This window comes from Semicossyphus pulcher, unplaced genomic scaffold (genome assembly GCF_022749685.1).
Source record: "Semicossyphus pulcher isolate SPU_LCO1_2020_fin unplaced genomic scaffold, fSemPul1.0.p SCAF_11, whole genome shotgun sequence".
In the NCBI taxonomy this organism is placed as follows: domain Eukaryota; kingdom Metazoa; phylum Chordata; class Actinopteri; order Labriformes; family Labridae; genus Semicossyphus; species Semicossyphus pulcher.
This window is the reverse complement of record NW_027211615.1, coordinates 24,897,385-24,915,859: the sequence shown is the minus strand read 5'-3', so window position 1 is coordinate 24,915,859 and position 18,475 is coordinate 24,897,385. Positions and strand designations below refer to the sequence as shown.

The 18,475-nt window shown below is 40.4% G+C and overlaps 1 protein-coding gene across 5 annotated transcripts in view; it reads right to left on the bottom strand.

Moving 5' to 3' along the window:
* Positions 1-16,661, bottom strand: part of LOC138585339 (DNA (cytosine-5)-methyltransferase 3A-like) — a 66,874-nt gene extending 50,213 nt beyond the window's left edge. For all 5 annotated transcript variants that reach the window (XM_069657634.1, XM_069657640.1, XM_069657636.1 and 2 more), the window contains exons 1-3: positions 16,543-16,661; positions 9,212-9,451; positions 383-490 (exon numbers count right to left, since the gene is read on the bottom strand). In XM_069657634.1, coding sequence (XP_069513735.1) covers positions 383-490; positions 9,212-9,280 — 177 coding nt within the window. In that variant the 5' untranslated portion in view covers positions 9,281-9,451; positions 16,543-16,661. The remainder of the gene's footprint in view (positions 1-382; positions 491-9,211; positions 9,452-16,542) is intronic.
* Positions 16,662-18,475: the final 1,814 nt, after the last annotated feature.

Here is an 18,475-nt window from a genome sequence, read left to right as displayed (position 1 = left end):
TGTCGGGGATTCCCTGTTCTTAGACACACTGTTAAAAAAAAAATGTCTCAAGTGATGCATAAAAGCAGAAGAAAAGCCAACGATGGAGGCTGCTGTGAGAAGGCAAGTGCTCTGACACACTAGCTGTCACACACACTCAAATGTGACACTTGATTAATGCAGTAAGTGTCTCTTTGGTTTCCTGCGAGTGCTTCTGAGCAGCGAGCAGGTCTGAGTGCTTAAATGTGAAGCAAAGTGTTCCTGGTGAAACAGTGCATGCGTGTTGTAAAACATCTTTCCAGGCTGGACGGTGGAATTTGTATAGGTGAATAATGCGCACTCACTCATGTGCCGCATGGTGGAGTATAAAAAGCCAACAAGAGCCTGTAATTACAGTACTCACAGGAAGCAGCTGTTTGCGTTTCCTGCCAGGACGCCCAACTCTGCGCTTGTTGCGGGGGCTCGCTGGCGTCCCCTCCTCTGGACTGTCCTGGTCTGCTCCATCTTCACTCTGGGGAATAACAGAGAGACCACATCAAACACTAAGCCCATCCACAACTGTATGAAGTTATAATTGAAGACAGCAGTGAGGCGGCATTAGAGACACAATAATTCAAGGAGATGTGGTAAGGAACTGATCCGGCGCAGAGGCTGGAAAGCAGGACATGGGAACATGGGAAAAAGACAACCGAGAGCTATCTTAACTTTCACACTTTTATGACCTTTTATGAACTAAACTCAGGATGAATTTAAAAACAAACTGCTTTAAAAACAAAGATCTCAAAACAAAGCCAAGTCCTGATTGAACAAGGCAGCTCTACAACTATAAATGGGCAAAATATGAAAGACAAAACCGGTAAATTATATGTTTACAGACATGAAGTCAAGCCGTTTAGTAAAGCTTGTTTTGCCACTCTTAGACTTGTCTTTATACGCATGAATACGCAGCACAAAATACAAAAAAAGATGTCATTTTAAATCATCATTTCCTGTCTTTTAGAAACCTGTGGAAAGCCTAATAACATAATAGCTTCTTTCAGCGCCTTATATTGACGGCAAACAGCAGAGACGAAGCAGTATGATGCCGCTGCAAAGTTGTAGAACAGCCCTGGTATTATTTTACACTGATAAATAAAATATAATAGTATGCCGCATCTGTGTGTCGACTAGATAAGTGAGTTCATCGGGTCAACGCACAGTGAAAAAGCTGCTTTGAAAGAGTCTCTAACCACTAGGATCCCCGACGAGATAACAATCTAATAACCTCTTATATCATAATAACACAAGACATGATTAGACGGTTGATTAATGGGAGAGGAGAGACACATCTGATACACATCTGAAACATGATAAACGGCTCCAACAGGACACTGCTTCTTCGTAAGAGTCACAAGTCAAAAAGGTTAAGAAACACTGCTTTAATCCTTACGACATGTTAGCTTATCATGTTAATACTCACATACAGTATAATACAATTAAGTACAGTACTTGTGTAAATGTTGGTATTTATTATACAGTCGAATCATGAATCTGATGGCCTGACTTGAAGCTCAAATTTGACTTTAAAACAGCTCATGACTGCAGAGTGACTCGATATCCTCGTGCGCCCTTAGATTAAAAATGACATGAGAAGCATGGAACGCATTGAGCCTTAACTTTTATCTGACGACAGCCAATCAGGGAAAGTTTCACACTGCGACTGCCAGACAAAAATGAAACAAAGAGATATGATATTCAGACTTGGAGTCCAACAACAACAAAGGAAATATTTGGCTCAGAAATTTAAAACTGTTGTAATTGTGTAGCAGAAACAAAGAAGCATATCTGATGATTTAGCTTTGACATGATACTGAAGTTTATTTGAATGTGAGGAATTGAAAGTATTGGACTTTTCCCTCTCCAAATACCAATTCAATGTCTGGCACAGAGAGATGAATAAGGATATATCAGGAACTAGTTGCACAGACGGAGAAGAAACTGTATTATATGTGGGACAGTCACACCTGGCTGATTCCTTAACCAGTTAAGTCAAATAAGGAAAAGAATAAATACTAGTTTTAAAAGGTCTTACTTACTTTTTGTAAATGTACTAGAACAGGGTTACTCAGATTAACCACAAAAATGGCCTCAAATTTGGTAAAACAAGAGTAGATCTTGATGCTCTTGTTTTATTGACATAATAATAAGTCATTTATGCACCCTGAGGGGCATTAGAGGTAGTGGTTTGAGCTGAAAGAACCCCTAAATCCACTTAACACTTTTCATTTACTCGGGAAAAAAACCCACTCCTTAACAATTAGATTAGCTAGAGCACTGTTTTCCCTCCCTTAGCTTTAAGTGTTCCCCCTCAAAGTAGTAACACAACCCCCTCCACAATAATTTGAGGGACCGACCAAACCCAAGTCAGGTCTTCCATTCCTATTTTAACACCTGCTCTGGGCTATATTTGAGCTGCTGCGAGTCTCAGGTCTGTGCAACATTTTTATTGGACCCAAGGGGACACCTTCAAGAACCATTTAAACAAGCAACACCTGCTGCATGTTCTGTTAGGTACACAACACTTGTATTTCTCTTTATAACGCGAGGTACCTGTTTCTTTAAGAGTATTTTGTTTGAGCAAGGAGGCAGGATTTTACCAGCTGCAGTGATTTTCATTAAAGACCTTTTTGTTTACATTCTCAATGTGCATCGCTGCCTCAGGCTGAAATTAAATACATGGAACCGTAACAAGATAGAACCATTAGACCCTTGTGTTGCCAGAGCGAAAAAGGCAGATTTAATGCGCCAATTAGGAGGATTATTGTTTTTAATCAGAGGTTTCACCCAACTTGTTGTAAGCTTGGATGGCCAGTGATCCCTGCAGGATTAAAACGAATGGGAGGCAGAAAGTTAGATCATTGTCAGAGTTAACTGCTTTCTAGGTATTTCCCATTTCCTTTGGGGCTACTTAAGACTTGGTTGCAGTTGCGGTTTTGTTTTTTTAAGTTCTAGTAAGATTGTTAAAGCTCCTTTTTGGGTCAGGTACACATTTTGTACCTCTAACATTCACTGGAGACTGAACAGACCTCAGACTGCAGCTGGGTGAGAGAATTATCACAATGTAATTAAAGATTTGATTCAATGTTGATATACATTACACTGTACAATGATATGACAAATACAATCATATGTGTAAATCAAATTCAAAGCTTTAATAATATGTTTGTTTGTTTACTTGTCTGTGACTGTGACTGTGTCCGCTGCCTGCTGTCAGCCTTGTGTTCCCATTATTGTCTTCCTCCCTCTCTCCTCTGCTTAGCAACTGTCTGACGGGGCCCATCATGCTGACTAAACATTGTGATGTCACTTCCCTGGCAATCAGCATAGCAACCAGCGAGAAAGGGTAATGGCCCCGCGCCTGTCTGCCTGGTGTGCTGTCCATATGTTTGTGACACGACGCACACTTAGACATCGTTAACGCTTAAAGTGTGCACAATCATCTACTGACTGTACTACAAGTGAAAAAAATTAACAGTAAGTCAGATACATCAGGAAATCCACTCAACAAACCCTGTCCATATATCTGTGGTCTATTTCTGTCTACCGGCAGGTTATTTTAGGCCATTGCAGTTTCTAAGCAACCAGACTGCAAACCAGGGTGGCGGGCAGAAGAGGATCCATCAGCAGCAGACAGCTTGTCCTCTTTCTTTCCACCCCATCACCACGTTTTCCTCTCCGTCTCTCTCTTTATTGGGCTCGTTTTCCGGTACCTCCCTCCTCCTCTGCTGTCTGAGTTTTACGTTGAATCTACTACGAGCAGAATAATCAGCTGATGAAGCCGTCAAAAGGACAAATACTAGGCTTAGATTTTTTTACATTCAGCATCAGTAGTGCAGCATATGTCCCTTTGATGCAATCCTTTCTTTAAAGTAGCCAACATCTTCACGTTTATAGTCATTACCACATTAATATTTACAAATCAACACTACATGGAATTAACAAAAGCCCCTTTCACACACGCTCTGCACTCCTGAAAATGTCCCGACACTGTCCAGGTGGGCTGCACGTGTGAACGCAAACGGCCATTTTTCAACCTGACGTTTTCCTGCCAGCCTCCTGGTTAAATGTCTGCAAGAAGTCGGGGTGATTCAATGTGTGAACACATCAGGTAATACCACCGCAAGCGAGTGGGCGGGGTGATCACGTTTATATCATGCAACCACCAACCATGACACCAGAAGAGTGGCACACAACAGTATGATTACAAACATCCAAGGTTGAAGAAGAAGGATCATTTACAAGACGACAACAGCAAAGATGTCTGCAAATGTGAGAGATGATCATCATGTCCTCCCCTCACGAGAAATCTCCCACTGTAGGGGAACTTGTGTGAAAGTGGAACTCTGGAAATTGTCAGGGGTGCATGTGTGAAAAGGGCTAGAGACATGGAATAAACAAAAGGTCCACACAGGTACAGAGTGTTCCTTTTAGAGATCCCCCAGCAGCATCATTTTATAACCTCCAAAGTGTAAATGAAGTATATGCTACATACATAGAAACTTGGCAGCCAAGGCATCAAGGCCTAAAACAAAGTGCTTGTCGTATGGTTTAATAATGCCTGACGGCCCCCGTCCAATGTCAGAACCAGGGGCATCCACTGTCCATTTTTAGGCATCAATACGCAACAGGTAGAAGGGGTTGTCTAACATCTCGTGCCATTATCACTACCTTTCCGCTCCATTGGGTCAGACTATATAGACAGATCACAACATGTCTTGCATACTTTCCAAGCCACGCCCAATGAAGGGGAAATGATTGCTGCCATGTGTGTAAATAATGGCTAAATTGCTAACAAAGTGTCCTACGACTGTCCACCAGACTATTTCAGCTCTGTATGTGAACCAGACAGGAAAAGATACAAGATTCAAACTGAAATTATGTAATAAAAAAGTCAAGACTTTCAATCTCGTAACTTGAACTTTTTATATAAATTTTGGCTTTTTCTAACAATTTTGACCTTGTAACTCACAATTATCGATCTTTTTTTATTTCATCACAGTTACGACTTTTTGTCTCATAATTTGAATTTTTTTATTTCATAATAACGACTTTTAAATCACATATTTTGACTTTGTAACTCGTGACTTTCAAAGCTCTCTGTTCAGATGCTTATAAAGAGGTACTTCAGGGCTCTTCACTCTTCTTGTAGTGCATTCTGCACTGAAGTCTTGGGGCCTGTTTTTGACGTTCGCTTGCAGACAAAAGTGACAAGGAGGCACCTTCACGAAATACAAAGTAGAGTGATAAATTGTTTTCCCCTCCGGTGTGGGTGGGACTTAATTGCTCTCTGTCTCTTTTGTCTGGGAGGAATCAAAAAGGACGTTTGATGCAGCCAAGAGGAGGCTTTGATGTCAGCTTTTCTGGTCCTTCTTGCATGTTTGCCATTCAGAACAGCTATTATTACTTTGGTCATAAGAGCTAGTTTGTGTTACTGTAGCCTTAAGGCTTCAGAGATGAGACATAACATAATTGTACACATGATGAAGTTGTTAAATATCCCAAAGGCACATGCAATCTCCAAACGGTCTTTGTAGCTGCAACACAAACATGGCACGCATTTGGACATTGGGCAGCCGAAGCCCTGAGAAGAAATGTGACTTAAGCTGTCTTGCTTTGCTGCGATGGGTGCATTTAGGAAAAGAGGAAGTGCTGAAATCCCTTTTCAAAATTAAAAATAGATTGAAATGTTTGGGCCAAATAAAGGTCAGTGCAGTTAAGAGCTTTTGATGAAGGGTGTACACATGTTAAAGTAATAATCTCAAAGATTTTCATTTAAATAAGTGTCTGTTAATTCACTATCTATCGCAGAATGAGGTAACACAATGGTGATTGAGCCTATGGCCCACTGATGAAAGCCTCTGCATTTGCAGTATTATGGACTGGGTGTCTGAGGCGACATTGGTCTGCCAGAGAGGGTAGGCGGAGCTAAGCGGCTGCTTTTCTGCTCTCTGCAAGTGTTGCGAGTAAACAGTAATCTACTATGGCTGAACAAACAAAGAAAAGATCGATGACTACAGATACAACTTCAAAAATAATTGAAAATCCAAAGAAAAAGAAACAAACTCGACGCTCAGATGAAGGCAAACTAAAAAGGAAAGTGACCGTCAGCCAGTAAAATCAAGAGTTACAACCAGAGCCAACCGTGGACGTCACACATGCAACACTGTCTGGATATCTGGGAAGTGACCTCCAACAATTACCATTTATGACCACAGGTCCCGCCAAAGAGAACGACACTCAGATCTTAGAGATTATATCTTTAAGGTTAAAGTATAAATTTCGTACCTGCCTTTACAGCAAAAAGTAATTCCGTTTGGAACCTGACTGCTGATTTCATGCGTGCATTTAATTTCAACATCGTCAATTTCTTTCAAATCTTTAAATCTATTCTTCACATTCATTCAAAAACTTACATTTTAGTTCTTTGAAAACAAGGTTTGCAAAGTACAATTAGATCATTTTACAAGCTCAAAAACATATTTCGTCTTTTTTGAGGCGCACAGAAATGTCCTTTTTATCTGCAGCAGTTGATCTGTAGCTTAAAATCTGTACTTTGCCTTGTCTTCCTTTCCATCCTAAAACTGTGACTCACTCTGATTTCTCTCCAGGTTTTTTTTTTGGTCTCTTTCAGCGAGAGAGTTAAGTCTCAGGCAGTTAAAAAGCACAACAGACTCTAGAGTAAAGGGGGGAGAAAAACACAGCAAGAGAAGCTCTGTACTTGTTGGCTCCGTGCCAGTGTGTGAATGTGGAAGTGGGTGAGTGAGACGGCTCTTTATATAGCAGCACTATAGAATGAACTTCAAACTTCTCACAGATTTACGAGGGCTGCCCTGGGCTCTGGGGGAGCAAATGAAAGGAGCCATTTTTCACCTCATGTATGTCTGACAGTGTGGAAATGTGTGTGTGTGAGTGTGTTTTTCGTGCACGTTTGTGGGGGGAAAAAAAGTTAAGGACTCGAAACCCTGTGTTTGTCTCACCTGCATGTGGTCGGGTGAATGTGTGGAATGCAGAAAGGCCTGAAGTGAATGTAAATAAATAACCGTAAGTTTAATTATTACAGACACACGCACACGAACACACTCACACACACGCAGTCCTACTTGCCAGATTTTCTGTGTGTGTTGGCTAAAAAAAGCTCTCAACTGCGAGCTCAGAGGCCAAAGCAGTGGAGGTAATGACAGCTGTAGTAGAAGTGATGATGGTTGTTATAATATATTTGGCTGCAAGAATAACAGTAGTAGTAATTTAATATTTATAATTATAGAAGGTGCAATAATAACAGCAATACAAGCAACAGTTGTGACAGAAAAAGTAGCTGAGGTAGTAGCGGAAGCGGTGGTAAAAGAGTGCACAAGTATTTAAGTGTTTGACTTCAAATAAAATGTTTCTGTACGACCTACAGATATGTTTCCATTTTACTTTATATTAACCTTGTGTGCAGTGTCACTACTCACACCACTATGTCGCTCACACCTTGTAATCTTAAGTTAAACTGCTCTTAGATAGTGTCTACTTCTATTTCTTCACTTATTTTGAATTAACATACCTCTTATTATCTGTTTTCTTTCTTGTTCTCTGTTTATCTTTCCTCAGGCTGCTGCTGCAACACCTGAATTTCCGCCCTGGGATCATTAAAGGCTTATCTTATCTTATCTTTATGAGTGTATACATTTACATTTACAACCCTAGTTAAAGAGGGAAATGTTTTATGTTTTTTATGGCGGTAGTTACTGCATGCAAGACAACTAATCTAGGGTCATAATTGAATTTACTCAACAGGAAATCAATCATTTTGCGCCACCTGCACTTACTTTACAACACTGAAACACTGCATGTATGTTAATGCGTTAATGACACAAAACTATAAAGGGAACCAATCATCAAAAAGTCTTCCTACAAGGTGTCGGTTTAGCTCAGTGGTTAAATCGGCGTCCTCGATGCAGCAGCCCCAGGTTGGACTCCCACCCTCGGTACTCTGCTGTGTATCATCACCCACTCTCTCTTCCCCAGCTTCCAACACTATCTACTGTCTTCTCCATTAATAAAGGCAACAAAAAAAAAGTACAAATTTTTCATAATTTGGAAAATGCTCCTTTACAATAATCATTCATTTTCATTCGTTCGTTTCAGTGTCTAATTATGATGAATCAATAAAAAGTTTAACATTAAATAAGCATTTAAAAGGAATAGCTTTAATCATTTTAAAGCTCAGCTCCAGCCATGTTTTCAGACATGTGTTCTGCTTGAAATAATAAATTGTGTCTGAAATGTTTTTTCTGCAGAATACGTTTAATTACCTTGTAAAAATCCTCCCAAGGCATCTCCTCCTTCTCCCTCATTAAAAATTCCCTAATCTGCATAGGCCCCGCCCACTGTGTACTACGTTTCTCCTTTCGTAAAATTACAGCCGACAACAAGTTTAGAGGCAACTTGTTGAAACTTAGCTAGCTTGAAATGTAGTGATTAGTAGTAGTAATGTTAACGTTAGTGGTCCGTAGTAGTAATTGCGATGACGGTTACAGCTGGCTCGCGAATCGCCGAAGTGGTTGCCATAGGTTACACATGACGATATGCATAGCATCACCCCGCCCATTAACGGGATTGGCTCCTTACGTTTGTGACATCTCAAACCTGCCAATCTGAAAACGTGTTGTTCAGCCTGTCCTTGGTACACTGCAGTTTAAAAGCAGACAGGCCCAGCCATGGAGATGACTGCTCATGTTGTCCCTGATGTGTCTTGTAGCACATGAGAAACACCACATGGAGATGTTTACAAGGTTAAACACTTGATTTTCACTTGAGGGGGTCTTTAAGATAACTGCCAATTAGGTTTTCTATTTTACTTGTGTTTAAAATTTAAAATATTAATTATTACACTGGAAGCATTTAGTCATAAAAAATTGTAATGTCCGCATGTAATTGACTTGCTATTTTGTCTTTGTACTGCTGCAACACTCAAATTTTCCCCCTGGGATCAATAAAGGATTATCTTATTTTATCTTATCTTATATTTTAATGTCTTGATGTGCAAATATACTCCATATATACATATATATACTGTATATATACAGTATATGTCCAGCGCAGTATACAGGCTATTACTGTGGTGATAGCAGTTTAAGTGTTTAAGTGCGTATCGTTAGCAGCAGTAGTGATAAATTACTGTATATAAACCATAATCTGTCTTTCTCACCACATCGTTGACGGCGTCATTCTCTGGCGTCTGGGGCGGCTCCGCGGCGGCAGGACTGTTGGACGGCATGGCAGGAAACGGCTCGGTGAACCCACGTTTGGAAGGTAAAAAATGGGAGCAAATCAAAACATGGGAAAGGCCCTCAGAAGCACCAGGTGCAGCTTCATTCACTCTGTCTGACTGTCAGTCGGTCGGCCGGTTGGTTGGACAATCGCTCGTTCGCTCACTCGTCCCCCTCTCCTGAGAAAGACAAAACACAGAACATGACATGAGTGGACGTAAAGTACAGGGATCATTGTCAAGTTTGTCAAGACATCTTTCCCAGTTTGTTGCTGACATCTTGTTTTTCTCTCTTCCTAAGTCTATCAACCTCTCGCTCCTTCTTTTACACACACACAGCCCTGAGCTTGAGGCTGTACAACAGGTGTGTGCGTGTCACTAACTGTACGTGATGGATGGGACCCCAGGAAATATTCAATTTCAGAGCAGGTAAACACACATATACAGACACACGTGTGCAGGTGTCCTCAAAGGAATCTGCTGGAATCAGGGCAGCTTTCATCATGGCTGTCATTGTGTGATTGATGTGGTCGGATAAAACTGTCCCACTTCATTAGAGAAAAAGGCTGCCTTCACACTGCAGGTAAACATGGCTATAATGTATTATTTTTAATGATGGTATAAACAGGGGAAAAGAATCCCATTGAAGCTGAATTTTTTTTTTCAATTTGTGGTCCTTTATCTGCTGATCTTTTTTTGTATCTGATGATTTTGGGGCAAATCAAAGCCCTTATTCTCCTCTAGGGTATGTATGTACTGCACGGTGTCAATGTTTTGATGTGTGCTGCTGCCTTTTTAACTTTCCTTTTTAGCCCCTACTCCCCATTCCCTCAAGAGGCTTTGCCTTTTGCCAGGCTGCCAGTGTAACTAACAATTTGTTCTTAATGACTTGCCTGGTTAAATAAAGGTTAAATAAAAATCAATAAATAGAATCTAGAGATAAGATAATCCTTTATTGATATTGGGGAAATTCAGGAAGATGATAAAGTACATTTAGATAAAGAATAGGGAGCGACATGCAACTAAGGTCCCTGGGTGTGTTTTAAGGCTAGCGGAGTCCACTTTTATTAATGTTTTTTAAACTTATTAATTGTTTAATCCTGAAAATATAATAAGAAAAAAATCTCCACCACAAGTGCTGAGAATTTAAGGTGACGTGTTTAAGTTGCTCGATTTGTTTGACCTAATAATTTGCATGTTGGTTCTAATCTGAATCAATTGACCTGTCTGGCTTGTCTGTAGTTTGTAAAGTTAACAATAAGTTAACAATAAAATGTTGTAAGTTTAACATTTAAAACATATTTTGCTAAACACAGAGGTCATAAGACAATGTAAGTCCCAATGCAAATCAGCTTTGTGGTGATTTGTTTTGTTTATTATCTCTGTTCCTTGTTTTCTGCCTCTTTTCCGGTCAAGAACTACGAGGGCTCGATGGCAATACAAATGAAGGTTTTAACAGCGTTTTGGGTGCAACTTCAGGAGGCTCGTCTCTAAACCGCATTGAGATGGATTTGCATAAAGAGCAACCTCAACTCCATCAGTACAACAACAAAATGTTCAGATGGATGACATGCATGACAGCATGCAGTAGGAACATTTTTCATTCTTTCAGCAGGTTGAACAGTTATTATGTGGTAGCCTGCAATATTAATGTTAGGAAGCGGATAAATGTCCAGGGGATACATTTAAGCAAAAGGCACACCTTGTTTATAACATGCAAATGCACCGCATTAAACACAGACATGAGGATCCAATCAGGTCCCCATGTAACACTAGTCCTGTGCAAACAAGGCTTTGCAGTCAAAAACTCTGAGATTAAAGCTAAGATGATTTAAAGCAGAGTCAATGTTCAATAAGAATCTTCTGAGAACGTGCAACGAGCAAATAATACTTAATAAATTATGCTAATTTGACATTTGTTATGATTCCTGGCAAGCAATGCATACATCAGATTCAGCTTCTTATGAATCATCATATCATATGAATCGTCCAGTGCTTAGACATACAATCTACACTACACAAGATCATAACATAGTTGCAATAAAAACCCACCTGGCACACTGAGACAGATTAGAACAATAAAGTAAAATATAGTCAATCATATTGGACATAAAAGTGGAAGTGACCAGGCAGGAAACCTGTCTGATGGAGCTGTGCGGAAGGAGGTGTTCAAGTGGAGAGGGAGCCTTGTGTGACCTTGTAAGTACTTGGACTCATCTTTGCTCTCCTTTGTCTCATTACCAATTATTTGTCATATGGAAGCTAATAGATGACAAACCCTTTCAACGAGCACAAAAGAAATTGAAGCTGGATTTAATCATCAAAGGGGCACAGGGACAGATCTGTTAGTAGTGACTGATTTCTGACCCTGATTTGGTGAACGTTCACTTTGAGATTTGCTTTGCCAATTTCTTTTTCAGCTGTTTTGGCAGATCGTAACCTCTCGAGACTGTTAAAAGGGCGTGTACTGGTTATTGGCAAACAGACTTAAAATAAACATGCTCATATCTGGCAGTTGGGCTCATATCTGTTCAAGTCTGTCAGGCATATGAAGAAGCTGAGGAGCACACAGGGAAGCCAGACGTTACATAGAAGGCGGTGATTCTTCACTTCTTAGTCCAATTCAAGTCAGCTAGCTCTGCTCTGAGTCTGATTACATGTATGCTGCCAAAAAGTGAAGCAGATTTTTATATATCCAGTAAAGAAGAGACTCTTGCCCACTCAAATCTGGAGACGCAACTCTTACAACATTGATCCTTATCATTTTTCAGTCTTGTTACACCATATACTGTGACTTCAGATTGTCGAGACTGTGCCCAAATCTGTGCTTTTTGCACATCCAGATTGTATCCACATTGATTTTAAAAAGTCTTAGAAAACACAAGATTCGATTAAATTAGATCCGACCCACGCTGATAGGTTAGTGATGTACACACAAATCTGATCTAATCACTTGGAAATAACAGTGCAAACAGTCAGTCTTAAAGATTTGATTTGAGAAACAAATCTGATAAGCTTGCAGTCTGAACAAAGCCAATGACTCTAACCACAACCAAACTCAAACAAGACCCAGACAGACACAATCTGACAGAACAGAAAATAACACCTGCTTGCTCTTAAAGCACGTTCGCTCTGTATCTGCTCCTGTGCACTTTCAGGTTTTGTCTTGCTTATTGATTACCACTTAAATCAGTTTTGTGCCCACTGGACAGATCTGACATTTGAACAACTCACGGACATTTAGACAGTGTGACAAACAAGCACAAATACACCAAAGGAAATATCAAAATAACAAGACTAATGCTACAATCCCACTTATGCTAAGGCCATTAACGCAAACAAGTGTGTTACAATCTGGTCATGCAGCATCAAGCAGAAGCACTCCAGCTTTTCAGGGCCAGATTAAGCCATTCAGAGGCCCTGGGGCAACATTTAGCATTGGGGCACTATTGACACCAGTTCCTCCCTTCTCTTTGTATGGTAGGTATCATGTTACCTGTAAGTCCTAATTATGTACAGATAGAGAACAAACTGCACATGACAGCTGTTAGAAAGGTGCACCAAGTACCAATAAGATCAGCTGAAACAATAACTGAAAGTTGAATTTGACACATGGCAATACACTAAAAAAGGTTAAAAGTAGCAGTCTCAGTTTTCTAACCTCACTCTAGAGGAGAGTTAAGTCCAGAAGCAAAACACATTTTTCATGCACTATGTTTACATACAAAGTCATTGCAAAGACACGAATGGACGCAAATTCCTGCAGGGCGACACTAATGACATACATTTGCAAATTGGCAAAAATCCAACTCAAGGGAGAAATTTGCGTGACGCTGTGTCACAAATGTGTATTAGCATTTTGGGAGTTAATTGCTTGTCGTTTTGCAGAATGACCTGACAAAGTGAAAAATGATTTTTTTAACTGTACAATTCTGCATCATGATGCAAGTATGTTGGCAGCTTTTCGGCACATTTTCTGCAATTAAGACTTCAAAATTACCACTTTAAAGTGATAATCTTGAAGATTTTCATTTAAATAAATGTCTGTTACATTGCTATCTCTTGCACGAATGAGGTAACACAATGGTGATTGAGCCGATGGCCCACTGATGAAAGCCTTTGCATTTGCAGTATTATGGACTGGATGTCTGGTGCAACTTTCGCGGGAAAAATCACAAGCGGCGCCCAGTTAGTGACACGTTTTCGATCACCCAGCAGTGGTTGGTCTGCCAGAGAGGGTAGGCGGAGCTAAGCGGCTGCTTTTCCGCTCTCTGCAAGTGTTGCGAGTAAACAGTAATCTACTATGGCTGAACAAACAAAGAAAAGATGGATGACTACAGATACAACTTCAACAATAAGTGAAAATCCAAAGAAAAAGAAACAAACTCGACGCTCAGATGAAGCAAACAGTCTGAAAAGGAAAGCGACCGTCAGTGAGGAAAATCAAGAGTTACAACCGGAGCCAACCGTGGACAACTAATTAGATGACCACAAACTAAGTGGAACACAGTGATTTTTACTTTAATATGCCTCATGCACTGCTTTGGATCTGTGATTGAACTGTTGATCAGATCTTTGTCTGAAGTGATTTTGGCCTCAAGAAAATTGATGTATTTTCCAGGGCCCTTACTCAGCAGCACATTATTGTAACAAATTACACCATACATGACTTCATTAGTAAAAGCAGAGTCCAAATTACTTAATAACTTCTGCTCGAGCATGTCAGGTGTGAAGTTTTTGCTACTGAATGTTACGTGAGTGAGTTCAGGGGTCTGATTAGTTTGGACTGGTGTCAGATACTGATCCCAATCTGAACACAAAAGGAGCCTTAAATACAACGTTTGCATGTGCCTAAAAGAAAATTGGCTCCCAGCAGTGATTTGGATTCGAGCACAGCGTGAGAGTGCAGCCAATATGTCTGGCTTTCCTCAAAATGCATTGTACAGTATGTCACTCCTCACGCTGTGGCCTTACAACGTCTACTGGGAAGACAACAGGCAGCCGGCCAGGGTTACCAGCGGAAAGACAGGGGTGGAAACTTTACAGAAATGGGTGTACAGTATCCACCCCACACCCCCGGGGGCTCCCTGCACAAGCTCCAGGCTCCAGGCCAACCAACTCCTCCAAGTTCTTAGTATTTAGGTCACCCACTCACCTCACACCCCTATAGCACGTCTATATGAACTGATTTAAATTGTTTCAGACTTAATGCAGCAGTTGTTTAAATTAGACCAGAGCCAAAAGGCCCAAGCAGAAGCCTGTACTAAGGGGAGGAGAAATGGTTGCGCAGAGAAAAAGCTTCAGAGACATGTCAAGGTAGTGAGAGTTAGGCAGAGATAAGACAGGAAACTGGGTGACTTGTCTTCACAATAAAAGCATAAAATACATAATTTTCAATTGTAATAGTTCTTTATCTAGGTCATCTCCTGATTGATTTAGTCTTTTTTGATTGGTAGGGCTGAGTATTTCTACTTGAGAGATATCCAAACACAAAGACATACAAATTCTAACTATGACAGCATGGAAGATATACAAATGTACTTGAGTAAAAACAAACCCCTTCCTAAAGGAAGGTAACTTTTATTTTTCAACTGAAATGCATCACACTTGTTTAAGCTGTCAATTTTCATTGATGTCAAAATTGGGAGCAGCTTTAAAATGATAGAAATATTAAGGTCATCTAAGGTCATGAATCAAATTCCCCCTACACAAAGTACCCTCACCCTCAGAAAATCTTCATCAAGCAACAACTGAAATGTTTTTATCATCATGATGTCCCCCGCCTGTTGCAAAACCTTCTCCACACAGCCACAACTAAACCCACAGGGAAATAAAAACATAATTTATTATTTTATTGTTGGCCTATGAGAGGCTTAATATGATTGTAATACTGGAATAAGCAAACATATGTCCATCATGCGTTTCGTTTTTGTTGATTGTGTGATGTAAACTCCACTCAGGTTACAAAACACAGAGGACACAACCTCAGTGTCCTTAATGTTAACTACAGGCCTTTCCAAGTACTTGAGCTTCTGATATGAGTGCATACTTACGTTAACATAATAGGAAAAGGCAATTTGGGGTATTTTCATGAATTGTTTAAACCATATTTTGGGAGATCTACCTCAAATTCAGTGTTTCTGGCTTTTCCAGTGTAAACTTGTCTGTTGATACAGCATGATGTGCCAGTTTATTGAAGGGTTGAGATTTAAAACTAGTGGTCAGATAAAACAAGATATTTAAAGAAGTCACCTTGAACTCTGGGAAATGGTGACTTCTTTAAATATAGCATTTTTTTGACACTTTATAGTCCAAAACATAATTTGATTAATCAAGATAATAAACAATAATATAATTAAGTGCTATATAATTGCAACATATTACATGAATTACAGTTATCTTTTACACTAAAGAACATTGATAAAAAATAAGGACTTGAAGAGTGTGAAATATTCATCAATGTCTTCTACAATTTTTATGTAATGAAACTGCTTGAAATGGTTTGATAATGGAGCAGTATCAGGCTACAAGTTTAGTTTTTAAGGTATCATAACGTTCGTCAAACAGACTTTTATTTTTAAAATCTACGACGGATATGTCGTAGTCATTCCTGCTAGCTTGGCAAAGCACAGCTTTATGGCAATTAATATTGGGAGCGACCTCACGCGGCCTTTACCGGACGGCCTCTCTTTAAACGGCGTATAATCCCGGCGGGGGTGTGTGCGGGGCGGGCTGCCGGTGAGAGGCACGTGTCTGAGTGTGTAGCAACGATGAGCTTTACTGGGTCAGGTAAAAAACACACACGGGGGCGCGTTTCAGACCGAATGCACTCAGTAACCCCGGCAGGCGCGCGCCCGCCCGCCTGCTCGCGCTCCGCTGAGGCGACGGTTCCGCGCGCTGATGTGTCTGTCTGCATCTGGTGGGTGAAGAGGACGGTGCGCTCCGGTTTAACATTACCTGCTGGTGTCGGGAGGCGGTGAAGGTGGTAGGTGGGCTGTACGCTTCACCGGACAATGTTTAACACACATTCGGTATAAAACGGTGTCCGGTTGCCGTGATTTTCCTTCCACCGTACAAAAGAACTCACCAAGTTCACTCGCCCCGTGTACGAACCGCTCGGTCTTCACGCGCACATCATCTGCTAAAACGGAACCAACGGTTTGGCTCTGGAGCGCGCGAGCGATGACTTTAGGAGATGACTGTAGCTTACTTAACGGTTGTAACGAGTGCCGGTGTGCGTTCACGAGCCATAATGTAATGTTTATATTTACCGTGTCGTCCGTCCCTCAGGCACACGGACCCTGATGGTCGTCGCTCTCTCTCCTCTCGTTCACTCTTGATCTCTCTCTCTCTCACTCACTCTCTCTCTCCCTCCTCGCGCTCTACCGGGTCTTCTCTCTCCGCTGCTGGCTCGCGCTCCCCCGCCTGCTTCTCTCTCACTCTCTCTCTCTCTCTCACCACCGGCCTGCTCGCTCTCTCACGCGCTGCAGAGGCTGCTGCACCGGAGAGAAAGTTTCCGCGAGGTCCTAAAGTCTACAACTATAACTCAGGACATAAACATACACACACACACACACTCACAGACGCGCGCGTACATGCATGCGCGCGCACACAATAGCACGTAAAGATAACTGTCGTCAAAAGAAACACACATTTCTGTACATTAACTAAAAGATCATTCAAATCAGCTTTAAAAGTATGTGTATGCATACGAGATGTGACTCTGTATTTAAGATGCTGATCAATGTCCTTACACACTTTACAGGAAGAACACACTGACAACCATGTTGAACAAAGATAGGTAACATTAAACAAAACTATTCTACATACAAGGAGATTTGGGAAAAATTCTATTAACACAAATATTTATATGAAAAGCTATTTTTGATGGTACATGAAAACATGATAAAGTGCACTCTTTATCATGACAATTGTGATGATTGCCATTTAAGCTGCTCTACATGGTAGAAAATTGTCTCTCAAAGGTAAAGTAGTTAAAAGTATCATTACATTTACTACATTTAACTACATTTATTTTTTTCTTAAACCAACTAGAGCTATGTTACATTTACTCCCCTGTCTTCTCAGGGAAACACATTATACTAACCATACTTGCAGCTATTTCTTAAGAATGTATTGACACAACATGAATCCACATAATGTGATCCATTACCTAATCCTGAACATGATTTCTGCCTGAATCACATTAGATAGATTTAATTGATAATAATGGGTTTACTATGTTAACATCTCCCATGATCCTACAGTACTTCACAGTGCCCTAAAACTACATCTTTTGTTGTTGCTAACACATGCACAAAGTGTGTCTCTAAGGGTAAACCAGCCCTAAAAGTGTTCATGATAACTTCAGCTTACGGGGGAGTTTTCTGATTACACGTACGAGGTGTATTTAGTATTTAGTGTATAAAGTATTTTAGTGCCACAGAGTAAATAAATTCAACAAGTCAAAGTCTCCCGACGATCTGTCAAGCAGCCATGAACGGCTGGTGACGCAGATGATGAGGAGCTCAAAAAGGCAGACTAGAAAACTGCCGGAGGAAATCATGTCAACTGCAAGAGGCTGACAGGACAGTGGGTGAGAATTTGACTAATAGACAAGCTAACAAAATGTGAGCTTTAATGCTTTACTAATGGGAACGATACTTGTTTAACTTTTACAAACATTCAGGCCAGTGTGGTAGATTTCTTCTTTTTGCAATTACTCCATCTGAGTATTTTACATGACTACTGGATGTGAGAAAAATGTAAGAATCAACCTCCCGAATTACCAAAATGACAAAGCAGAAATTTTCCCACGAGGGCCACAGACCCTCAAGGGGGGCTGAAGCCTCCAGGTTACTTAATTATTTAAACTAGGTTTTTTAAAACAGTATGTACCAAATAAAAGCACACATATTTACTGAAATTACATCATTATTCATCTCAAGGCCAAGGAACCTTTTTTTTTATCTTTGTTGTACTCACATGACACTCATTCAGAGGAACAGTTTGTGCTCAATTATGCAAGCGAAAATAGAGATTTAACCCTGCCCTAACAAAGATGCTGTCAAGGAATTAACATTTTACGGTGTGTGTTATTCATACATGTGCAGAACACAAGCAGAAGGCTCTTGTATCAAAATAAAATCCAGAAATTGGCATTATTTGAGCTGATATTTGGCTTTAATGGCATATATTCCTGAC